Source organism: Pecten maximus, chromosome 2, assembly GCF_902652985.1.
Source record: "Pecten maximus chromosome 2, xPecMax1.1, whole genome shotgun sequence".
Taxonomy (NCBI): Eukaryota; Metazoa; Mollusca; class Bivalvia; order Pectinida; family Pectinidae; genus Pecten; species Pecten maximus.
In genome coordinates, this window is record NC_047016.1 from 39239280 (window position 1) to 39266959 (window position 27680).

The window sequence follows — 27680 nt, forward strand, 5'->3', positions numbered from 1 at the left end:
ATTTTTTGTGCAAGTGTTGAAAGCTATAAACACATCACTTTATAATTGTACCAGAGTACATTGGTCAAATGATCTTATTTTCTAAAGAGTATGATTTAATGCAAATTTTCATTTTGTATAAATATGTAGCTAAATATCGCACAATACAAATTTAGCACAAGCTGTAGCACAAAACCTTAGCTTACAAAATAAGGGGAGACAACTCAACTTAGATTTACATCTTCATGTGTGTATCTCGAATATGCAACACTTATTATGGTAGATAGAGCCCTTATCACGGATTTCATGTACAGATATCATTAGATACGCAGCGTTTATCTAAAACAAGGTATACATTCATAGACATTATCAATACTTCAGCTGATCAGTGCATAAATATTGACTACAATGTTCTTTAGGAGATATATCACAAAGACTTTTAACCTTAGGGTGGAAGGTTACAGATATACAAATGATACACTTTACAAATCTCATACGATATTCTGTTCAACTTTTCATCAAAATAAATAACCATTCAGCAGTTTACCAGTTATGATTCAACACAAATTTCGTTTCAGTGATACCTTTGGAGGGAGTCGTTTTGAAGACCCTGCTAGAATTTCTTTGGTAGACATGACCTTTCTTGTACTATATACTGTACTACAAGATCAAGGTGCCAGAATATTAGAAGCAACTGCAGACCAGTGTTTGTGGAAAATAATTCCCGTACTTCCTCAGGAATAGCGATGACAAACTTCAAACAAAATATGGTGGTCATATTCTTCCAATAAGTCACAAAGTTAGAAATTATTACCAAGCAAGAGAAACACATACAAGGTTTGAGAGATCCATTTAGAACTTGGATGTAGTGTCGACGAAAAACTGTAATTGGACAGACCACAGACGAATGACATTTTGAAAAGCCCAGTCTGGTGGTGGCGAGCTAAAAAAAATATATTTTGAAATCGGTTTTGTGATATATAAATCGTAAGAATTTTAAGAACCTAGCGCGTCCCTGCTTTCATAATTCAGAAAGCTGTTTCAGCAATATATAAATCTAAGAATATTAAGATCCTAGGGATTCCATGCTTTGATGATAATCTAAAAATATTAAGACCTTTCATTGGGTAGGCCTTGAAAGTTGTTTTAACCCTTTCACCCCTGCTGACCATCTTGGACTTCAATTGATGAATGAATGGCAGAGTCCACTAACGTGTCTTAGGGTTGAAAGGGTTAAAGCACTACACCAATATCACAACCCAATTTACATTCTCAAAGCCTACTTCTCGGTGGGCATCTAGCAAAGTATATTTTGTCCGATTTGATGAAACTTTCACCAATCACTATGTCAAATGCCTACTTAGTCGGGTACAAGTCTTAAGAACCAGTCAAGCTGGTTATAAGTTCTATAAATAATACAAGATTTGTGAGTTTCTGGTGTTTTTATTGACAATGAGTTACTACTTCCATATTCATATGTACATTATATAATTAGAACAGTATGTATATAGATCACACATAATCAAAGTGATACATGTTTAGGTATGTTGTGGGTTCAATGTGTAAACTTGGTTTCATCACTGTTGTATCTGTCGGTGGAAAAACTGTTTTCATAAAGAGAACCACAAGATAAATATTTTGCTGTTTCATCTCTAATATAAAATAATTTTGAAATCATTTTTACCTGAAGTGTACCCAATAATCATCTCACAATTTACTGCATTGTAATTTGAATTTGTGAAACAAAAAGTTACTGGAATTTTACTGTACAGCATTAAAACAAGAGACAAAATTTTTCGGTTAAGTTAATTATATTTTGCGGCTTCAGCTTTTGTATTTGAAAAAAAAATAAAAATTATGTTGACGTAGAAATTTCCATGATTAAAACACCTCTGGTATTCTATCACTTCATACATGTATTGAGCTTGTGTTCGAAAAAAGACAAGCGCAACAACTTGCATCATCTTCATTTGAATTTCCAGAAATTAAGGCAAATCCACTGGAGCCCACTTATATATAGCATGTAACTATGAAGTATATATCAATATCTTGATTTTAAGGTTTTTTAAAAAAGCTATTAACAAAATCAGACTTGTAATTCATGTATATGAATTGCTAACATCATTCATACATAAAAAAATTTGAAAGGATTGATTAGTGGATTAACTTGTGCCTAATCTGTTTTGTTAATTGTCTGTCCGAAAAAAAGGGGGTAAATTTAATTCAATAAACTAAACGTTATTTTAAGGATTTTTTTTTTCATTTTCTTACAAGAAATGCATTAAATATTTCTTAAGGCAACTGTGGTGTTTTCAACATGGGCTCCATACAACTACCTTTTAAAGCGTAGATGAAACTTGGATGAGTTAATCATCCATGTGAAGTGTGCTGTACTCAACTCTTTGCTATATAGAATCAACATTTCCCCAGAATCACTGACAATTAATGTTGATGCCACAGAAAACATCAAACTACAACATTTCTTATAAATAATGCAAAACATCTTAACTATTAATACAGATACATGTATATATCTGGTTACATCACCAGGAATACAACATATGTATACAAGTCCTCTCGGACGACATGAAATATCAACATAGGTAGTTTTATCTGCAAAATCTATCAGGCAAATATTGATATTTAAAAAAAATTACAAAATTAAGAATGTCTGTTTTAAAACCTAGACAGTATTTTAAAACATTGAAACGAAAATATCAAATTGATTTTTGAAGCAACAGATTTGTCTGAATAGGATGATGTTAACTAAATGATATATACAATTGTATATATAAGATGATATTATCCAAATTGAACTACATACATATAAAAAAACTGAACAGCCATCTAATTCTGTAGAAAATCTTTACTTATATATATATATATATATATATATATATTTAAAGGAAATTGCTTTGATCTTAGTAGGAAAATAAATTAAATGGATTTCAACAACGACAGATAAAATGCTGAAAAGTAAAAAAAAAAAAATCAACCACAGAGATCAATACCTACAAATATACCTGAATCTCGACTGATCAGTTATAGGAATGTAAGAAGTATTTTACATATTTTTGAGAATAGATCATTTTTTCTCATATCCTGGACAGGTGTATCCACATTTCTACCTGTATAAGATTTCTTTATCTAACCCTAGGTTTGAGACGAGGGCATTCTCCCTTCAGAACAATTCTATAATGTTACAAACACAATACAATGACGTCATTATGAAAATACCTTGATGTCATATAGCCAAATCAAATGTGTCGGGTCAACATTGTCACAATGTCAATATTGCATGCATAAAAGGGCCAATAGGATAAGAGAAATATAATTATTTATTCTCCTTTGGGTGAGAAAAGGGATTCTCAACCGTCGGGGAAAGATTCTTAAGTTTCCAAACAGTTGACAAGCCTGTTGTCTGTCAATTTAAGAATCTACCCTCTCGGAATGAGAACCCCCTGTCTCATCCCCAAGGGGGCTCTTTTAATCAATTTCACATACCAAATTCCTGTATAAATAGCACTTTACATGTCTAAGGTAATGAATCCAACATTTTTATATCACTAGACTCCACAAATCACTTAATCTTTAGAATGTCTTGATTGCAATTTGTAAAAATCTTTAAAATATCTATCATAATCCTTTGGATAATGTCTTTCATCTAAACATTTTCTGCTATCCCTCACAGATGTGTCTGCCTAGAAAGATCACCAATTCACTCCCCAGCAAGGAATACCTCACATAGGTTAATGTCATATTGGCCCATACAGCCATAGAACAATAGACAGGAACAATAGGATGACATCACTGGAACAATAGAAATAAGTATGACACCTCGGTCAGAAATTTTGTTTCCATTGGATGTCATTAATAGGATGTAAAAAATTGTTTTACCTCGAACATGAGAGTATCACGCTCAGTCTCAACCTTGGGGTTGAGATTCTTGAATTCACTAACCCTCAGCTTGAAATTCATCTGGATAAAGTTCATATTTTAAAGCTATACTCTGAAATGATGAATAAGTATCTTAAAAGTTATAACTTTTATGTTGTCTCTCTCGTTAAGAATTTTAGGTTGCGATCTTTCCGAAATTTTGTTCTTTTTTAAATTTCATTAAAAAGTTATTTTCCTGACTTTCTGGCTATAAATCTATGTCATTGTTTTGGTTTTTTTCATCGCTGTCCTTCAGTCATAGATTGACCAGTCTGTTGGCATCCTTGTTTATTTTTTGGCCATTGACTGGATCAGATCAATCGGCAGAGGGAATATGATGGTTGAGTTTTTCTCGGCTGCGATGGTGTTGAGAGTCTGGAGATAACGGAGCTGGACGGCGGCTGGAGCCTCGGACAAAATGTCAGCTGCTTCCTTCAGGGCACGGGACGCTTTCTGTTCTCCTTCAGCAGCCAATACCTGTCAAACGTTAGTTTTAATGTTAGTTTAATTCATCTTGAAACTGACCTTATTCCCATAATATAATATTTTCTGTGGAAAAAGGAACAAGTCATATAGTTTTTGTGCTCCCAACAAAATAATTCTATAACTAGTACAAATATCACACATTCCATCAAAATATCTTCAGAAGTAGTAGGTTTATATGTCACCGAACAAAATATCTTCAGAACTAGTAGGTATATTCCCCAAAAATATCTTTATAACAGGTAGGTATAACGCCCAACAAAATATCTTTATAACTAATAGGTATATAGCCCAACAAAATACTGTCCAACAAAAAATCTTTATAACTAGCAGGTATAAGTAAGCCACTAACCAAAGTATTAAGTTACTATGACACCTTTTCTGAGATGTTTGATTAACCTCCAGGAAGAGATCAGGGAAATTACAGCTGAATTACGTTTTTTTTTACTGCTCGGTGAGCACTGGTATCACAGGATACTCATGCTTATCCTATAAGCATTCATCAATTTCAATAATACAATTGCACAGTCTACATTTATAAACTTTTCATCAGAAAATACTGATGTAAATCTGTACATATGCTGACTGAGGTTGCGACATTCTCCAAATCCTCGTTTTCCTGATCACCTGCCCCTAACGCATAATCTAATACATTGGAGGAATTAAACATGAACTTAGATTCTGTTTCTTTGAACATCCATGCTAATTTTACTGAACTGCAATAGACGACGATGGGCCTATTAATAGACATCAGTTTGTAGCCTGGTACTTACCTTGGCTCTAGCCTCTCGGGATGCCTCAGCCTCCGCAGCCATAGCCCTCTGTAACTGATGAGGCAGTCGCACGTCTTTGCTGCAAGAAGGAATTGTATATTGAGACAACAATAACAGCATTGTTTGTCAGTTTAATTACGAAAAAAAATACAAATTTAAATTAAATTTAAAATTCAATTGCTGTTTGTTAATCCTTTTCTATTCAATTTTCTCAGAAGGATTTTATTTATATCGCAAACCTTAAATCATTAAACAGTACATTTATTTAAAACAGATGAAAATGAATTCTTTGAACCTGATAATCTGATGAAACAGTACATCAGGGTAATACTTTATCATTGATAAACTTACATTTCTACTTTATCATTGATAAACTTACATTTCTACTTTATCATTGATAAACTTACATTTCTATTTTATCATTGATAAACTTACATTTCTACTTTATCATTGATTACATTTCTACTTTATCATTGATTACATTTCTACTTTATCATTGATAAACTTACATTTCTACTTTATCATTGATAAACTTACATTTCTACCTTATCATTGATAAACTTACATTTCTACTTTATCATTGATTACATTTCTACTTTATCATTGATTACATTTCTACTTATCATTGATAAACTTACATTTCTACTTTATCATTGATTACATTTCTACTTTATCATTGATAAACTTACATTTCTACTTTATCATTGATAAACTTACATTTCTACTTTATCATTGATAAACTAACATTTCTACTTTATCATTGATAAACTTACATTTCTACTTTATCATTGATAAACTTACATTTCTACTTTATCATTGATAAACTTACATTTCTACTTTATCATTGATAAACTAACATTTCTACTTTATCATTGATAAACTTACATTTCTACTTTATCATTGATAAACTTACATTTCTACTTTATCATTGATAAACTTACATTTCTACTTTGTCATTGATAAACTTACATTTCTACACGGTCAACCTTCACCCCCCAGGGATCAGTGGATTCGTCCAAAATTTGCTACAAAAAGAAATACACCAAATGTATAAAGAGTATTACTAAAAATGGAAAATTTGAAAATAATGACATGTGTATTTAAGGAAGAATTTCTTCTTCCTTGAAAATATAAAATGTTGTAATTATAGATCCTTACAAATAATCATGTAATAACTTTGAGTGTCATTAGGTGATAACTACATATTGTTATTATCAGGAAGCTATAGATAGACAGCTGGAAATTTCCACCAAGTGTGTTGAAATTCATGGATAATAATTATTTACTGTGTCAGCTGGCACACCACTTTATAGAGATCTGTTGTGTTCGGAATGAACTGGATTCAACTTTCAAACCTTCATTATCAGACATTTTTACCAGTAATTTGAACTTGCTACAGTTGATGTGTATACATATTACATAATCATAATTATTTCCAGAACAGGATTTTCATATATAAAGGCAGGACATTTCATAATCAATGTTACCTCCGTCTGTCTATTAATTAACCACCCAATGAGAAAATCAATATTGGATGTGCACAGGTATTATATTAAATATCTATATAGGTACGTAACAACATCATTAACAAACTTAATTCCGATAATGAGTATCTACCTTCATCTGGAAGGAAATAGCATCTCTGTCCGTCAACATCTCGGACATGTTTTTCGTGCCGAGAACGTTCCTCAAGGTGGTGGCAGCAAGAAGCTTTGTGGACTGGAAGGCATCCTCCACATTACACACCGACATTACCGCATCGAAAATATTACAGTAAATCACAGCATCCACGGACACCGTCACGGAATCCTTCGACAAAATCTGTCAAACACAAACAATTATAATATGACAATACCAATACAAAATCTGTTAAACACAAACAATTATAATATATTGAAGAATGAAATTCCTGACACAGATTTTATTTGTAAAATAAAATAACATTAACAATGTTTCAAGACAAATCATTATCATTTCCTAATGCTAGTTCAGTTCACTAAAGTACCTGTTAAACCAGCTACACATACTAAATATTTAACCATGATGGCAAATTTCTACTTGTTGAAGTAGAGCAGAGGTTGTTTTTCACTATGGTTAATTTTTTTGCAGTTTTATAAACATTTGAAGCAAAATGATGCACTTTTTCCTGTAGATTATGAAACAGACCATACTTTTTCCTGTAAATTATGAAACAGACAATACTTTTTTCTCTATCAAATATTTCAAAGATATTAGTTTTCTTAGCGATTATATTCTATCCTCGGAATGACGAAAATATGAACCCCTAAAAATAACTGTCTTTGCAGTATGTCATCTTCTACCATGACAACTTACCTCTTGTGGGGGTACATCAAATGCTACTGTTCTCATGTCAACCTTCTTGAATTCATCAATACATGGGTACACGAAGAAAAGACCTACAAAAAATTCCCCAAAAAACGTCTTTCATTTGTACAAAATACACAAATAAGAGGGAGGGAGGGAAGGAGGGAGAGGGGAAGGAGGGGGAAGGAGGGAGAGGGGAAGAGAGGGAAGGAGGGAGAGGGAAAGAGCAAATCTTTCCATCATCTCAAACTTGAAGAGTTGAAAGGTCCATTATAAAGCAGATTTACCCATCCCTGCAAATAAGCCAACGCATACCAAGTAATAAATGACAAAGTCAGAGGGTGGGATTATTTCAGAACAATGAAATTACAAATGAAGTAAATTTTACTGAACAGCAAACAAAAATGAGTGCATGGACTGATCACCGCACAATAAAATTACATTCTAAGGTAATTTAAGTTTACTGAAGAGCAATATATATGGGTGGGCTTATTACCAGGCAAGGGTTTTTTGTCAGATAACTACGGTAGTAGTGTCGTTAATGGAACATTCATTTCCTTTATATCCCTGTTTATCTTATAATAAATACTGATATGTTCGAGATGATTCAGAACAGGCATTTATGAAGTAAAGGTCAAACAACCTATACACAGCCTCCGTGTTTATTTCCGTATTTCCTGTACATAGCTATGATGATATTACCTGGTCCCTTGGCTCCACCAGACACCACTCGCCCCAGTCTGAAGATGACGGCTCTCTCATACTCCTGCACCACCTGGAACAAGTCAAATTGTATATATAGAGCCCACCTTCTGGCTTCTCTCAAGAGGGAATTTCCCTTCAACTCAATCAACTGGTTGGGAAGCTAGGACTTATGGATGTAATCACCCCCCAATGAAACCACAATGCTGGCCAACCTCTTTCATCATTTGCATTGTAGCTATTGTTTTTGTTTGTTTGTTTGTTGTTGTTTTTCTTTTTTCTTTTTCTTTTTGGGGGGGGGGTGTTGGGGGGGGGGGGGGGTGTTGATGTGATTTTTGGTGTTTTTTTGGTGGGTTTTTTTGTTGTCTTTTTTAGTTATTGTTTTGTCATCCTCCAGTTAAAACAGTATTTCATTCAATACTTTCACAATTTGCATAATCCAAAACAAACATTCATTGGGGTTAAAAAAAACAAGCTTAGAGTTTAATATATGGTAATAAGTACCACTTGTTTATATGAAGTCATATGACAATTTTACACTCTGATATCAAATTGTCTTTTTCTGAGTAAACATTTTGCTGTCTACAAAAAAATGACTGTTTCAACAAAATCCGATATATTGATCTTTCTACCCCAACCACAAAGCCACCAGGTATTGTGGAGATTTATAGGCTATACACCTGTACATCTCTATCTGGTACACAGGCACCAGCTCTAGGTCAGCAGCATAATGGTAACCATGGCTGCAGCTGGATAAACAAAACAATAATCACTAGCTCTGAAATAAAATTCATAATGGAGAGCTCATTATTCTCTGTAATTAATAAGACTGTTGACAATCACTGAAATTCTGGGTAGCATTACACAGAAATAGATTACAGGGGCGGTCTAGTCTATTTATTGTGTTTACAGAGCTAATGGCATCCCAATATATATGTATTAATCAGATCAGACCATGATTACTACATATTCTTAAGGTTTTTACACCCTGAACGATATCCACCTTAAAATCAAACACAAATTAGGACCTCAATGCAAATAATTGAGATTAAGTCAGCTTCACTTAAAAGCTTTTTTTTTCTTTTTTTTTTCACCTCAATGTCCCTATTTTTTCCTGGCATAGAGTTACTTCCCCTAACAAGATGTTCATGTTACCTTTTTATGGTATACAATATTTATCCTTCAGTAAGTCTAGATGACCAATTTGACTCCAAGAAAGGGACAGCCAAGAGCAGATCTACACTCATTAGTACCAACTATGGGTTATTGCTGAATAAATACAGTACATATATTAATATAACAGTATTAGTAATTACTAATTCGATTATCCAACATGAGGTTTTGAGTTCTATAATCTTATAGGTTTTAGTTTAAACAATATTTTATTTAAATACACTAACACACTGCATATATCACAATACCATTACATCTATAAATAGAATTGGAAAGCAAGCTATAAGCTTATATAATTAATTCCTCTTCTAAAGTTTTTGTTTATACAATTTTGAATGATGAATTTTAAAGTTAATGAACATATACAGTAACATGTTTTACAATACATAATTTACCATGCAGCAACTAGAAATCTGCTAATAACAATAAACTTATGATCTAAATACAGTGGTTCATTAGAATAAATGTTGTAATTCATGAACTAGATACAGTGGTTCATTAGAATAAATGTTGTAATTCATGAACTAGATACAGTGGTTCATTAGAATAAATGTTATAATTCATGAACTAGATACAGTGGTTCAATACAATAAATGTTGTAATTCATGAACTAGATACAGTGGTTCAATACAATAAATGTTGTAATTCATGAACTAGATACAGTGGTTCAATACAATAAATGTTGTAATTCATGAACTAGATACAGAGGTTTATTACAAAAATCTTGTAATTAGGAAAAATTGATTACTTTGTTTTGTGTTTCAGTAATTCTCTGAGAATTGTCAGCAGGAGTCCATTATAATATTACCAAACCAATTAAATTGACAGAATAACTACCCTGTCATACCTTTTTAATGGATTCTCCCTGCTACTCTTTTTCTTTCAATCTAAAAATTACCATTAAAGCTATAATCACAACTTTCAGTTTCACAAAAAGATTATAGACTCTAAACCTCTGCCTTTTGATAATGACAAAATACCTCCACATAACTAATGACAATTCCTCCACACCAGGACGATTATTCTTCCTTGTTATGTCAATATTTAGAGTTCTATAGAATGTTGTGTATTAATGTCAGACCAGTACACATGATGATCAATATAAGGCAGTCAAGATCCTCTACCTAACAAGAGGCCCATCGGGCCGTATTAATTGCTTTATCTCATCCATTATCTATAATTAAACAGGCAGTTGAATGTGAAATGCCACCATCTTGGGACAATAAGCCATCTCAACCCTGGGATAAGATAATTAAGCTGTCAAACACTCGACAAGCCTTGTGTTTGGCAACTTAAGAATCTTCCCCTCAGGTTTAGATCCCAAGGGAGTGAAAGATTCTATTAATCTCATCCTTGGGTGAGACACATATAACTCAGAAAATACTAGTTGATGAGACACAAAATACTTGTGGGCAAAATACTTCAAATATATTACATCATAGCCATTGAAAAAAGGATTCAACTTGATGCTTTCTAATCACAATATATACATACCTTGATGGACATGCAGAGAGAAAACGGGAAAAATATGATGACGACACAGATGGAGAAAAACATGAGGACATATCCACAACACCCAATGTCGCCATCTTGTGAGTCTCTGTTCATTTTAGCTGTAAATGAGTAAAAAAAAATCATGAAATTGTAGCTTGATAATTAAATCTATGTATATTTGAGAGGATAAAAGTTGGTATACAATGGAGATCAGAACGCATACATGTAACTAAGGTTATCTGATGTAACTATGATTACCTGATGTAACTATGGTTACCTGATGCAAGAACATTTTACGAACTTATATTTATATTTCACATACCAAAGACAGGATCTTTCTTCCATTCACATATAAAAAGTCATAAGAGTAATTTTATTTTTGTTTGTAAAAACAAGTTTCTTAAAAATTTCTTAAACTTTGGAAAATTATCTTGCATGTGTGTTTTTTTCTCATAAATCTTCATAAGAAAAGATCTCACAAAATGTATCATCAAATTTCTTAACTGTAAACCTATATATCACGTCCTGTTGAATGACGAAGACTGTACCATAATGAAGTATGAATCATTAATTATAACCTTTCTAAAAATGCGTTCATACTGTTAGATATTCCATCAATATTGTCATTAACACATGAACAGCTAATAAAAACCATGAAACATAAATAAAAGAACCGAGGAAAAAATCAATCAAAACGCTTTGAATTATTACAACTCAAACAAACATTACAATAGACAATATGTACTATTGAAACTGAATTTGTATACTAGGAAATATTATAATTAAATACATCAATGAAAGGGCTATACTCATAACATTTTCAACATAATGGATTGAAAAAGGAGAAAAAATTAACTATATATTTAAAACTGTATAGTGGAGAAAAGAAAATTTCCGGTTAAAAATCAATGAAAAAAATGTAACTAAAGTGATTAGTCAGGAGGGGGTAAAGTTGGAAAGCAAGAAAAACTTTAGAATATACATTTATAATCAAACTAAGAGGAATAACTGGTTACAGTTTAAATAGGTGCTTCTCACACTTTTCAAAACAAGAGTCCCAATGGGCTGTATCGCTCTCCTGCTTCTGTTTGTTTATGTGCTGTGTTTATCGCTCCATGAACTGTCAGGACAACTTTGAAGTGGGTGTCCTTGTAGTAGTTGGTGACTACCTCACTTTAAACAACAAATTGGAGACCCATTGGAGGTTGAAGTGTCTTGACTAAGGACAAAACCATGACAGCATAGACAGGCCAATTTCTCAGCTTCCCGAGAAACACTAACCAACACTGGAAGGGAGGGTCAAACCATGCTCCTCAGATCTTCATCTAAGGTTACATGGCCGACATTCTAACGGACTGAGCTATCACGACCCCCACCTGCTACTAATACAACATTAAAACTGATCGGTATGCTAAGCGCATTACCTTTTTATATCCAATATGGAAGTCTGTAGTCATGCTACTAGCCCCATAAAATCATAACCAAAGGAATTTTACACTTTTGCATCAGGTGACCTTGGAAGTAGCTACATATAGGTCAAGGTCATTTATCTAAAAAGCTTGGCAGTGCTTCACCCAGACATGCTACTGACCTAATATCAGAACCCCGGGCATCTTGGTTATTGAGAAGAAGATGTTTTAAGGGAAAATTTGAAAACGACGAACAGACAGTTCACCATAGCATTAGCTCACTTGCCTTTCAGGCGGATCAGCTTATAAATGGTACAGACAAAAGAGAGGTTAGTTCATGTGAATCAACCATCAATATTGAACTGAGATGGTTTTAGTGAAGGGTACAGTAGACAGACTTTACAGTAGTAACAGCTGTTACCGGAACATATCGTGATGATAAAACATTCACCCACCTGAACTTCCTGGAACAGAAACATAGAATCAATTATACATCTTTTCTATGGACGTAGAATTGTTTGTATGTTTTGGCAAGTCAACTTTGCTATTGTTATTACCGTTTCTATCCTACAATAATCACGGGGTGAAATACACATAGCCTCCAACTCCAAAGTCAAAAGGTAACCATATATATATATATATTGGAGGGTAATGAAATAGCATTTACCTTGATTTTTTTTATCATTTGTTAATTTCATTGACCAGTAATATATTAGGGTGGACTTATTTCTAGGCATGGGTTTATTGTTAGATAAATACGGTATAGCATAATGAAAGCTGATGACATATATTACAGCAGATTGCTATATACATATACATATATTCTAAAGCCATATTTCTGATTTTCAATATCTAAGCTCCTGTTGTAAGTTCACGAGTTCACCTCATAAAAAAATTACCTGACGTTATGAGATCACATATCTATTTATCTGCATAACCAAACAATTTGCATTTACCCAAACAGGTTGGTTAAGAGATAAATACCACCTGTACTTATATAATATTGAATTGATTAAGTACTGAATTTATTAAAAAGATCATATCAAGCAAATGTTAACTGTTTGGTTGGCAGGTTTGAACATAAAAAGTCAAAAATTTAATATGTTATTAGGCGATACAAACAATTTATTATTGATAATGACAAAGATATTGGAGAGGATCCAAAGGGCCATAACTCTGGTTATTATACATGTATGGTGCAGGATATTTTCAGGGTTATTATGTTCCTGTAACATAAAGTATATGCTTTAAAATTCAAAATCCATCTAACACAAAGATCCTAAATCATGACATATAATGCAATATAGAAAACAGAAAACTTCACCATCTATCTTGATAATACACACAAAACGTCCAGAAAGAATAAAATATGGTGAACAAAGGCCCTTAAATCTATATAATGGAGTGATACCTAACTTTAACATGTGACACTCCATCCATGGGATTTTTAGATAACAAACCTAATGTGCAATCCATCATTATCAGAGGGGACTGAAAAAAGAGGTGTCAGAGACAACACACACTCACTGAGTGGATTGAAATTTAGAATTTTTTTTTAAAGTAGATCAAAGGTTAAGGTCAGCAGGTCTGCAAATGTAGTTCAAATAGAAAGGTGTTGTGACAAGGAACACAAATGTGGAAAAAGCTAAGAATTTGATGTATGCTCATAAGTATTGACACAACACCGTTTTGTAAAATGAAAATATTAATTAAGCTGTAACCTAGGTATCAACCAACAATGCCGACTCAATGGGGTATAGCAGGATAGCTCCCCTTGACTTCATCCTGGCAAGCTAACATTTACTTTAAGTACATAAATTGTACCCACTTACAGAACTATACTGAATCATAAATGAAGAAATTACTCTCTTTGACAGGAAAGTCAACAACAGTTAACTCTGATAATACCGATAAGTGAATCAATTCAGCTGTTACGCTTCAGACTATGAGAATAATATTATAGAGAAGGCGTCTGGTGAAAGTATACAGCTGTATTAGTTAGAACAGAAATCGAAATTCATTTTCCTTTGTTTAATTTGAAAATTTCAGAGCAAATAGCAAATATATAACACAAATTTTTGACCACTGTTATAAGCCTTCAACTTTGCCTAATGACTGGACGTCATCTCCGGCAGGTTTTACTGCTAAAAATATGTATTTATCTGAAGCCGCACATGAGGTAACCTTTTCAGTTATGAAAGTTATGTAAGAATCTTGAATTTCCAGTATCATTGTATGTCAGCTAGTTCTTTCTATTTTTATCTAAATCTACATGTGACTTATTTTTACATAGCACTTAGAGCTCTAAATATAATATCAGGAAGAAGATACGTCATTTAAACCTTTGTTGTACATGTACGTCATAAAAAAATGTCAAGGTAACAATACCATGTTGAGAAATGCTGTACAATGATGTAATAGTTTAATCCATCTTAAGGGCTAAATATATATAGTATTAGATTAAGAAATACATATTTGGAGTATAATACTAGGTTATCATGGTCTGTGTGTATATATATATCCTTTTATTGTGTAATAGGTTCGTAATTTCGTAATTGTCATTTCTACACTTCCTTAGAATGACATTCTAAGTTTGTGTAATTAGTTAATTTTGAAAATGATGATATATGATTTAATCTTTACCATACAGACAGGCCAAAAAATTCTTTGAAAATTGTAAAACTGGTCAAACAGTTGTAATTACTGTATTTAATAAGCCCCTGTCCACAAATGACCCCACCTTCTTCGTTACAGCAGCCACCAAGTAAATGTGGTTCACAGATAAGCCCTCCCAAAACTTTTAATAGTAAACTTTAACACTACAGTAGAGGACTTATAAGGATGAATACGGTACTTAACTATTACACTAGCGTAGGGGCTTACATGAGGGTATATACAGAACTAAATTTTTCTCTAGGGAAGGGGGCTTGTTTGAGGATAAATATTGTACTAAACTCTTACATTTGGGTTTGGGAGCTTATTTGGGGATAAATACAGTACTAAACTTATGAGGATAAATATGGTACTGAACTTTACACTTAGGTAGGGAGCTTATATGACAGGGCTCAAAGTGGATATTTTTACCAGGTGGCCTATTTGGCTATCAAGTCATACAATCAAGGCACCAATTGGAAAATATTGTGGCCCAGCCAAGTTGTTATACAATTAAAAAAAAAGGTCTGTAAAACATTTCTCTGTAACTTTTTCAACTGTGAACATCATTTAAGCATTGACAGCAACCTTTGAAAGATTAATGGCAAATTTACACAATTTTTTTTAATTGGCCATGCAGGCGTCTTATAGGTCAACAAGATAATTCAACGAATTACAGTCCCCCACCGGGTTGTTATCTCGAGATCCAATAGCAATGAGTGTGAATCTCGAGATGCAATAAGGTCATGTATTTTCTTCAATGTATTGAAAGGTGAAGATGTAGTTTACAGAGACCCGCTTCTATACAGGAACCATCCCATTCTCACTAAATACATGTACACTGTAGGTATACTCTATAAATGATCTCTATATAAAGGACACAAGTCTATGAAGGACACCTTTAGTTTTTCTATTGGGTATCCTTTATAGACAGGTTTTACTGCAATAGACATGAAATTGTAATAATAATAACAAGATGTTGTTTGTTATGCTTACATTGAATTCAACAGTACTGTATATTGATTAAATGGTGATCTGAGAAGAACACAGGTTTGTTTGTCACTGGGAATAATTTGGATGAGAAGACCAAGTCAAGAATTCCTCCAAGGCAATGGGTAGGCGTGGTCAGTAGTTGGTGAAGTTTACAAGATTTTTGAAGGCTGTCCATCTTTGCGAAGTCCATGTTGAAATCTCCAACAACAAGAATGTTTGTACACTTATGTAACTTTGCTTGTGTTGTGCATAGCTTGAATAACTGTAATATAGCTGAATTTAAATGGTTATAAGATGTGTTAGGAGGTATATATATGCATCCAAGCAGCAAATTGCCAGTGATGATTCCAACTGCTTCTATTTGTGGTATGTTGATTTCCAATATGGTTTGGATGGGAATTGCAGAGTAGATGACACAGTTTTGGTACGTGACACACCGCCTTCCCACAGGGAACTATACTACCAAGTATAAAGTTCTAATCCTTAATAGTGTAGGAGATAGAACCTGGACAAATTTTTCTTTCTTTAATGTAGGTCAGAGGTCAAAATATAGGTCACAGTGACCCGGTTTTTGTACGCGACACACCGCCTTCCCACAAGGAACCATACTACCAAGTATTAAGTTCTAGTCCTTTATAGTGTAGGAGATAGAGCCCGGACAAACTTTTACTTTAATGTAGGTCAGAGGTCAAAATATAGCAAAATAAAGGTCACAGTGACCCGGTTTTGGTACGCGACACACCGCCTTCCCACAAGGAACCATACTACCAAGTATTAAGTTCTAGTCCTTTATAGTGTAGGAGATAGAGCCCGGACAAACTTTTACTTTAATGTAGGTCAGAGGTCAAAAAATAGCAAAAAATAGCAAAATATAGGTCACATTGACCCGGTTTTTGTATGCGACAAACTGCCTTCCCACAGAGAACAATACTACTAAGTATTAAGTTCTAGTGCTTTATAGTGTAGGAGATAGAGCCCGGACAAGCTTTTTCTTTAATGTAGGTCAGAGGTCAAAATATAGGTCACAGTGACCCGGTTTTTGTATGCGACACACCGCCTTCCCACAGGGAACCCACAAACTAAGTATGAAGTTCCAGTGTCTTATAGTATGGGAGATAGAGCCCGGACAAATAGTGTGCGGAAGGACGGACGGACGGACGGACGGACGGACAGACGGACGGACGGACGGACAGACGGACGGACGGACAGACGGACGGACACAACGCAAACCTATAGTCCCCCCCGGATTCCGGTGGGGGACTAATAACTGGTCACCAATTGTGAATTTAAGGTGCCATGGCCACTAAAATACATTTTGTAGGTGCCACTTTGAGCCCTGTTATGAGGATAAATACACCTAAGTGTTGGGAATTTCCTGAAAGTGGCCACAAATATTGTGGTGCATCTATTTTTGAGTTATTGTTTTAATTTAGTAACTAAATTATTGAGTCAGCACATATTGTGATGATGGAATTCAATTAATCACTTAATATATTTTATTGTCAGTAGGCGGACGGATCTGAACTATTCATCATCCTGTACTTAAATACACAATATGTGTATGATTAACACTTAAACATAAGTAAACAAATAGCAAAATTACAGTAATAGAACTTATCCAGTACATTGTGTCCATAAGGAAATTGCATGTTAGAATAAACTTTTTATTTGCATTACAGATTCATTATATGATTATCAACCAATGAAAACGACAGCCATATTCTCATCTAGTTTATTTTTGAAAACACATTATTCGAATACAATGTTTAAGCTCCTCTCACTGCAGTCTCAGCATCACCCACTTACTAAAATTAACCATTTTTTGAAAATTCTGATTATTTAGGTTTTTGGAACTTCAATTCTGGAATCATTCCAATTTTCCTTAATCATTTAACCCCAAGGGTGCCAAGATACCTGTGATAATGTAAGCCATTTTAAACAGGATAATAGTGCATTATTGATTGTGAATATGCTTCAAGTGCATCTACATCAACAGGTTGAAATGTTCTAGAATGAGGTCATTGATTATTTACTGCACAATATTCAATGAAACCGTTTGTTATCTAACAACCTCTTTCCCTGCTGACAGGTACAAACATCCTGTATAAAACATCAAAACAAAATTATCAGTGAAAAGTTTTTTTTCATAATCAGGTAAGAGATGGTAGCTTTAGACAGGTGGTAGTTATAGAAGAGTGACTGCTACAATTGTATAGACAGGTGGTAGTTATAGACAAGTGGTAGTTATAGACAGGTGGTAGTTATAGACAAGTGGTAGTTATAGACCGGTGGTAGTTATAGACAAGTGGTAGTTATAGACAGGTGGTAGTTATAGACACATGGTAGTTATAGAAGAGTGACTGCTACAATTGTATAGACAGTTGGTAGTTATAGACACATGGTAGTTATAGACAAGTGGTAGTTATAGACAGTAGGTAGTTATAGACAGGTGGTAGTAATAGACAGGTGGTAGTTATAGACACATGGTAGTTATAGACAAGTGGTAGTTATAGACAGGTGGTAGTTATAGACACATGGTAGTTATAGACAAGTGGTAGTTATAGACAGGTGGTAGTTATAGACAGGTGGTAGTTATAGACACATGGTAGTTATAAGACACATGGTAGTTATAGACAAGTGGTAGTTATAGACACATGGGGTTATAGACAAGTGGTAGTTATAGACACATGGTAGTTATAAGACACATGGTAGTTATAGACAGGTGGTAGTTATAGACACATGGTAGTTATAAGACACATGGTAGTTATAGACAGGTGGTAGTTATAGACAGGTGGTAGTTATAGACAGGTGACTGTTATAGACAGGTGACTGCTATAGACAGGTTGTAGGTATAGACAGGTGGTAGTTATAGACAGGTGACTTCTATAGACAGGTGGTAGGTATATACAGGTGACTGCTATAGACAGGTGGTATCTATAGACAGTTGACTGCTATAGACAGGTGGTAGTTATAGACAGATGGTATTTATAGACAGATGGTAGTTATAGACAGGTGGTAGTTATAGACAGGCAGTAGTTATAGACAGGTGGTAGTTATATACAGGTGGTAGTTATAGACACATGGTAGTTATAGACAGGTGGTAGTTATAAACAGGTGGTAGTTATAGACAGATGTCTGTTATAGACAGGTGACTGCTATAGACAAGTGACTACTATAGACAGGTGGTAGTTATAGACAGATGGTAGTTATATACAGGTAGTAGTTATAGACAGGTGACTGCTATAGACAGGTGGTATGTATAGACAGGTGGTATGTATAGACAGGTGGTAGGTATAGACAGGTGGTTGTTATAGACAGGTGACTGCTATAGACAGGTGGTAGTTATAGACAGGTTACTGCTATAGACAGGTGGTAGGTATATACAGGTGACTGCTATAGACAGGTGGTAGGTATATACAGGTGACTGTTATAGACAGTTGGTAGTTATAGACAGGTGATTGTTATAGACAGGTGACTGCTATAGACAGGTGGTAGGTATATACAGGTGACTGTTATAGACAGGTGACAGTTATAGACAGGTGACTGCTATAGACAGGTGGTAGGTATATACAGGTGACTGCTATAGACAGGTGGTAGGTATATACAGGTGACTGTTATAGACAGGTGACATTTATAGACAGGTGACTGCTATAGACAGGTGGTAGGTATATACAGGTAGTAGTTATAAACTTTCCATGACACTGGTTTGACCCCATACTCTGAGTGGAATATGTTATACAAACAAGCTCTTTACCATTATTTGTCTATGCCATTCCTAGTGTTTACACTAAAAAGCCTTAACAATCATTGATCATAATCCATACAATGCATTAAAAGGTTATTGGCATCGTCTATAGAAACTGACATTTAGATAGCGATTATTGAGGCTGCCTCTTGATACAATTAACAGGAATATGGCAGGATATGTACATTTATTTCTGGATTCGACCATGGTCGTTCCATTTCTGTAGTCGACTAATCCTCAAAACTAGAAAGCTGGAACACTGTACTAGTAACATTCATATTTCATGAAGTCTACAATAAATTTATCAGTTGGACTGGTAGATATTAAGGCTAATTTAAATCTATCTGTAAGATAGTACTTTAAATGGGAAAATATCCAACACCTCTGACTACCATTAAGTAAATAAATAGACAGTATAAAAATACGTATATATATTATATTCTGATATGGAATACACAGATGCAGCAAGGCCTAACTTAATTCTGTCTAACTTTCTTGTATTATAACTCTGATCATATAAATAGAATATGATTTCATTTTGCTGGTCCATCAGCCAGGGTTTTAGCTTAATATTGTACTTAATCATTTTAATTGAGGACAATACTAGAAAAATATCCCTAATTTTCTAAATCTTTAAAATTAATACATGATAAAGTCTCTATTTTCTTTAGTCTTATATAATGACCACTTTCACAATTTTTTTTTTTTTTCCCCACTGATTTGGGATCAGGGCCTTTTTGCCTCTTTGTCGGGAAGAACATTGGTGAATTGGGAAGGGAAATTTCAAGAGTGAACTACAATTTTTTTAGGATATGGTTAAAATATGAAATAATTTCAACTGGCAATGGGGCCCATTATCAGTCCCCCAAACAATTCTATCATAAGAAAAAGCCCTGACTTTGGTACTAGCATATTGTAACTCTTAACTAACAAACACTCTATTTTCTGCAACATGAAGATTTAACAGTGATATATTTTTAAAAAGTTAAGGCATCAACAAAAATATTTTTGATTATTTGTTGATTAATTGCATTGTGAAAGTAGTACATTTTAACTGATATTAACACAGTTTTTCAGCCCATTTTGGTTTGTCGGTCAGCTTGCTTATTGAAGAGATGACTTTTTAACTCTGATAACATATACTACAGTTATTGGAGTGGTTTATCGCCCTGCCTGTAAACCTTAGTAGAACAAGGTTTGGACTGTAGCTTATCTACCTTACTGGATCATGATGTAAAATGACCTACCTGAAAATGTTGTATATAACTCTAGGCTGGGATAGTATGATATCTTACACAATATGATACCACATAATGCCAGGCACAGGATAGAAAGATTGGGAAATACTAGATCTGTTGTGAGATCTACAGGATCTGCCGGAGCTGACGAACACAATGATTCAAGTAGTCAGTCATATAGATCTCTAAGTGGCAAGAGAAAATCTAATTCTTTTATACTGACTTGAGGCCAGGATAAATTCAGCCTTGACATTGTTGGAGGTGGGATACATTCATAGCATCAACTGAAAGAATTTTGAGGTCATTTTGAATACCAAAAGAAATAAGAAGTTCTGCCAAAGGATACATATATATACAGTATGTATATAACACTTTAAATAGGCAACATCTCATTAATTTTATTTAAAGATATTAAACACTGTAATTTGTTTTTAGCAAAAATCCTATTGATATCCTCTGTCACCAACTTTCATTATAATATACCTGATAGAAAAATTAAATTTTAGTCCGTAATATGCAGCTCGACAACATCGGCAAAGCGAAGCTCATTTCCGCTACAGGAAATATGTATGTAATGAAAGGAGTCATAGAAATGTCGATTCACCCAGTTTCAAATTACTTCACCCAGAGAAAGCTGTAGTTCTATTTTTAACCATGCATTTAAACCTAACATCACGTTTTCAAACAATAATTTGTATTTTTTTTTATTTGTAACTTCATAAGCATCTTTCAATTTTACCAGATGATGAAAATCTGGATATGTTCGGGTAATTGTGATTCTTTCTCTTCACAGTTTTTTTTAAAGAGATCCATCCAAGACATATCGGGATGGATTATTGAAAATTTTATTTCAAGTATGTAACAAGGAATTGAAAAACCAAATCAAATATAAACAGAGGCCCTTTTGTCTATGCAACAGTGGAGAATTTCAGATTTAGCAGTACAACAATATTTAGATTCATTCCGAAAGTGACGTCATGCTGCAAGTGACATTCCACATGGTGATATGGACAAATGATGAATAATGAAATTTGTGGGTCTCAATTGGATGCAATTTGAGATGATGAGTGTTGACGGTAAAAATTGTTTGTATTGTTAATGATTGTTGTTGATCAATTGAATTGGACATCGCCATAAATGTCTATTGATCGAGTGTATCATTAAATCTGTGGCCTTGTATTGTCAAATTGCATTTCTTTTATCTTTTATAAAAGTTTTTTCCCTTCATCAGCATAATCAGTGATATACTTTTTTTCTTTATTTCCCTGAAGTGCTCATGTCTTCTTTCATTAGGAATTTTGTTTCACGAAAAGCAGAAACAGGGAATTTTATCTAATTACGAAACATGAATCTAAAAATGAAATTAGGATGTATTATTGATGTTATGCAATGAAATGTTGTTATTCAACATTATCTTATGGTTCCAGAGTGTTCCTGTGACAAAATTAATAAACAATGTTGGAAAATTAGATTGATGAAGGCTTGACATGTCTGTCAGATTTATAACCTAGCCAATGGGGCAAATTTGGGGCAAGATATCAACACTTTATCAGGGGAAAGTACCTACATGTAATTAATTTCGGCAGTAAAACTTGAGTAGAAAAACACTGATAATGCATTCATTTTTTTATACCCGCATTAATATTATTTCATACATATCAAATAAATTAATGAATGACACTTCAGAATGTAGTTTGCTAGAAAATGAAGACTTGAAAAAAAAAATAAAAATTGACATGATATTCATGTATTTAAAAGCGAACAGAACTTATTAAAAGTTCAAGTAACCTGTATTCCTACCTCCATGTTTCTCTGTAACCCCTAGCCTGTGAACCTAGACCGTTGTTAATATCATCAGAGCAATCTAAAATCTGCTAGCATGTATGGTTACACCTGCCATTGTGACTGCTCATTGACTCTGTGTTAATGTTGGGGATGGCAGATTAATTGATTCAGCCAGGTGAGATCTAGAGTTATAGATGCAGGCCTGAATACAGTGCCTGATTGTCTCTGTATACCAGTCAGTCTGGTGAGGGGGAAATTTACCTGCAGGTTACGAGAGGAAGTTATTTAATGGCTCCATATGAACAGACAACATTGACTACTGTGTCGAAAACTGAGGTCAGATTACTGAACTGCACTAAAGGAATGTATGAAAGACATACTATCAACAGAAACCTTTCAAAATACATTGATTATAAATTTTGTACTTTAAGCTGAATAAAGAATTTAAAACTGCATCATACAGTTTTTTGTCCTTCTAGGATTTGTAAGTGATGTAAGGGACATCTTCTAGTTGTTTTGTCCTTCTAGGACTCGTCAGTGATGCTAAGGATATCACAGAGCTGTTTTGTCCTTCTAGGACTCGTCAGTGATGCTTAAGACATCACAGAGCTGTTTTGTCCTTCTAGGACTCGTCAGTGATGCTAAGGACATCACACAGCTTTTTGTCCTTCTCAGACTTGATATTATATAGTAATTTATATTACAATTTATATGTAATCTGCATGACAAATAGGAAAGGAAAAAGTTATGTCAAATTTCTTTTTATTGGCCATAAATGACTGAGATATGATCAAGAGTTTAACTTTCCCCACTCCAATCCCATGGTAGACTATATGGTAGAGATACACTGTACATGGTGGACTATATGGTAGAGATACTGTACATGGTGGACTATATGGTAGAGATAAACTGTACATGGTGGACTATAAGGTAGATACACTGTACATGGTGGACTATATGGTAGAGATAAACTGTACATGGTGGACTATAAGGTAGATACACTGTACACGGTGGACTATATGGTAGAGATACACTGTACACGGTGGACTATATGGTAGAGATACACTGTACATGGTGGACTATATGGTAGATACACTGTACACGGTGGACTATATGGTAGAGATACACTGTACACGGTGGACTATACGGTAGAGATACACTGTACATGGTGGACTATATGGTAGAGATAAACTGTACATGGTGGACTATAAGGTAGATACACTGTACATGGTGGACTATATGGTAGAGATACACTGTACATGGTGGACTATATGGTAGAGATAAACTGTACATGGTGGACTATATGGTAGATACACTACATGTTGGACTATATGGTAGATACACTGTACATGGTGGACTATACGGTAGAGATACACTGTACATGGTGGACTATATGGTAGAGATAAACTGTACATGGTGGACTATAAGGTAGATACACTGTACATGGTGGACTATATGGTAGAGATACACTGTACATGGTGGACTATATGGTAGAGATACACTGTACATGGTGGACTATATGGTAGAGATACACTGTACATGGTGGACTATATGGTAGAGATACACTGTACACGGTGGACTATATGGTAGAGATACACTGTACATGGTGGACTATATGGTAGATACACTGTACATGGTGGACTATATGGTAGAGATACACTGTACATGGTGGACTATAAGGTAGATACACTGTACATGGTGGACTATATGGTAGATACACTGTACATGGTGGACTATATGGTAGAGATACACTGTACATGGTGGACTATAAGGTAGATACACTGTACATGGTGGACTATATGGTAGATACACTGTACATGGTGGACTATATGTTAGAGATAAACTGTACATGGTGGACTATAAGGTAGATACACTGTACATGGTGGACTATATGGTAGAGATGCACTGTACATGGTGGACTATATGGTAGATACACTGTACATGGTGGACTATATTGTAGAGATAAACTGTACATGGTGGACTATATGGTAGAGATACACTGTACATGGTGGACTATATGGTAGAGATACACTGTACATGGTGGACTATAAGGTAGATACACTGTACATGGTGGACTATATGGTAGAGATACACTGTACATGGTGGACTATATAGTACAGATGCAATGTCCATGGTGGTCTATATTGTATATGGAGGTCTAACATGGTTTCACTAGAATTAATATGGTAAATATTTGCTTTACATGGTAGAACCTGTTACATAATAGTTACATATGCTATTGTTTGACATGAGAACTGAGAATTTAATTAATCTAATTTCTGATTTTAGAACATATCACAAAAGAAGGAAATTATCAGCTGAACTGATTAGTAGCTAGCCAGAAAACCCAGGAACAAGAAAGCTAATCAATTAATGTGTATTTGACATTTATATTGGAACCATGCTATAATGATATCCCTATCACTGGGGAATGGAAGTCAACAACTCAGTTATACAGAATATTGATTCTCGTATAAACCAAACACACTGCTGTTGTGTTGATCTGGCTCAAATGAGGAATAATATGCATAAATTTCGCCATCTATTCTTGACCAGTCGCAAATGATGGACATTGCTACCAAGGGATTGATAATGGGTATATGGCATTGTCATACATAACTGTCTTAAGGGGTATCATTAAATTGGCATGCAGATGTGAAATTTATGTTTAGAGCGCAATATTCATCAACCAATCTGGAGAGAGAGAGAAAGAGAGAGATGGAGCGAGAGAGAAAGGTGTCAAAAGAAAAATTACACTTTTAAAAAAAATCCTGTCTGATACGAATGATAATTAATGAGTTTCCCTGATAAAAACACACACACAAAGAATGTCTATTTCATATAATAGGATCTGAAGCTTGGTGCACATACTTAAGTTGATTGATTAAATGCCAGGTAATGATGCACCTCCCTGTTACTATAGGAAACCAGAGATGTTCTCTTCATCCTCCATTTTCAGCGGGATATGCACGCTCTCGTTTCCTGTATACTGATTTACTTACGTGAATAACCAATCTAATGAACTACCTGACATAACGTTCACGTAAATAACCGAACTGAACAGATCCATGTTAACACAGTCGTCGGTTAGAAAATGTACCATGAATGAGCAAAATTCAACATCACATTGAAAAGCAGACGATACAAAACAAAACATTTATAACAAAATCAAGTTGTCATACCTTGCTCCATATTTTTGGTTGCCCTGATCAACTGGCCGAGTGAGAAGTCCTGTTATATATTATACAAGATGTACCTGTATATAATGGCGACTGGGTAGTTGTGTATATTTATAGAACCATTGACTATACTACACACATACCAGTTTATACACAGTCACGGGGTCGTTGACGTCACGTGTTTACGTTGCTAACATTGGGGTATACCGGCTATTTCTCAATACACATATGGTTTGAAGTATGGGCGGGACTGAGCCACAGTATGGGATACTAGCGCCGATGAAAATGAAAAACTCGCATTTAAAGGGTATCACGTCATTGAAATGATTTCAAAAGTAAACGAAGATCTTGTATTTTCCTATACTCATGTTACACTCAAAGTTGAAACTTAGCTTAATGTTTTTAAACATTAAAAGGTCTTGAAAAAAATTCAATTAATTTCACGTTCTCAAAATGGGAACAGTATAACAATGAAACAGTATGGCGTGTCGATGGGTATCATTATGCAAATTTCATATCGCGCAAGAAAATACAATGTTTCTCAATATAATCATAACTGCATCATGGTCTTAATCAACCTGCCTATGCAGTATTGTGTATCACTGCATTGTATAGATGTGACCTCTTGTTCAACACAAAATGTGCGGTGGAGTGAAAATAAAACCTCGTTGAATCTCGTTGAAGACTCGTTGATTCATTTTATGCTTGATAACATCCTTCGTAGAACTCTTGAGTATTGACGGGGTCTGAAGTAGGAAGTACGTCCGTTACATCTTAATATGGATCACCAATCATGAATTGAGGTTTAAGGTTCAACAAGCCCCTTCGAGAGATGTTTTTACATGTAAAGAAAAAATATATATATATACATATCCAAAATTTAATTTACAATTTGAAATTGTAAAAAAATTTTCAATTTGAAATTGTAAGCAAATCATGTGATAATTGGGGAAAGGGCTTCATATAAGTTTGAAAACTTGTGTCCAATCCTCTTGTATATATTGATACAAATAAAAAATGTTTTAAATCATATCCAAAATCCAACAGTTGAACGCACTATAGGTCCAGGATTGATAAATATCCACTTTATATCTGATCATTACTTAGTCAGATTAATTACTGAATTCGTTTCCGTTTGATCAGGAATGTTAGCATTTACTTTTACTTTTGCGTTCGGATTTTTTGTTTTAACGATGCGATGGTACTTAATTATTAGTTTTGTTCCGGAATGTTTGAATATTTGATAAAAAGGGCAAATATGATATATAATATCCAACTACTCTCAGTCTCCAACTAAATCAACCATCAAAAACAGCAAATACGATATATAGTAACCAGGGACACTGAATCTCCACCTATATATCAACCAACGAAAAAATGAACAAATATGTTATATAGTATCCAAGGACTCTCAATATCCGTCTATAGTATCTCCAAGGACTCTCAATCTCCGTTTATAGTATCCAAGGACTCTCAATCTCCGTTTATAGTATCCAAGGACCCTCAGTCTCCGTTTATAGTATCCAAGGACTCTCAATCTCCGTTTATAGTATCCAAGGACTCTCGATCTCCGTTTATAGTATCCAAGGACTCTCAATCTCCGTTTATAGTATCCAAGGACTCTCAATCTCCGTTTATGGTATCCAAGGACCCTCAATCTCCGTTTATAGTATCCAAGGACTCTCAGTCTCCAATTATAACAACGAAATTGCTTTAAATGCCAATCGTATTTCCAAGAGGAAATCAATTTATAAAATACATTACTATATATATAATTAATGCTTGGGCAAACACATCAAAATTGCATTTCTAAA

General features: G+C 34.2%; 1 protein-coding gene across 3 annotated transcripts; it reads right to left on the bottom strand.

Moving 5' to 3' along the window:
* Nucleotides 1-1406: 1406 nt before the first annotated feature.
* LOC117322040 (mechanosensory protein 2-like) lies at nt 1407-26031 on the bottom strand. Of its 3 annotated transcripts, XM_033876757.1 has the most exons (9): nt 25870-26025; nt 12730-12738; nt 10866-10984; nt 8199-8271; nt 7506-7588; nt 6789-6992; nt 6141-6196; nt 5172-5250; nt 1407-4392 (listed from the first exon to the last, which is right to left on the bottom strand). In XM_033876757.1, exons 1-9 carry the CDS (start codon nt 25877-25879, stop codon nt 4204-4206), a joined length of 822 nt encoding a protein of 273 aa, XP_033732648.1. In that variant the 5' UTR covers nt 25880-26025; the 3' UTR covers nt 1407-4203. The 3 variants fall into 3 exon arrangements, with proteins under 3 accessions (XP_033732648.1, XP_033732649.1, XP_033732650.1); XM_033876758.1 differs by lacking the exon at nt 12730-12738 and having other exon boundaries at nt 4204-4392; nt 25870-26031; XM_033876759.1 differs by lacking the exons at nt 12730-12738; nt 25870-26025 and adding an exon at nt 12696-12712 and having other exon boundaries at nt 4204-4392.
* Between the last annotated feature and the right edge of the window lie 1649 nt (nt 26032-27680).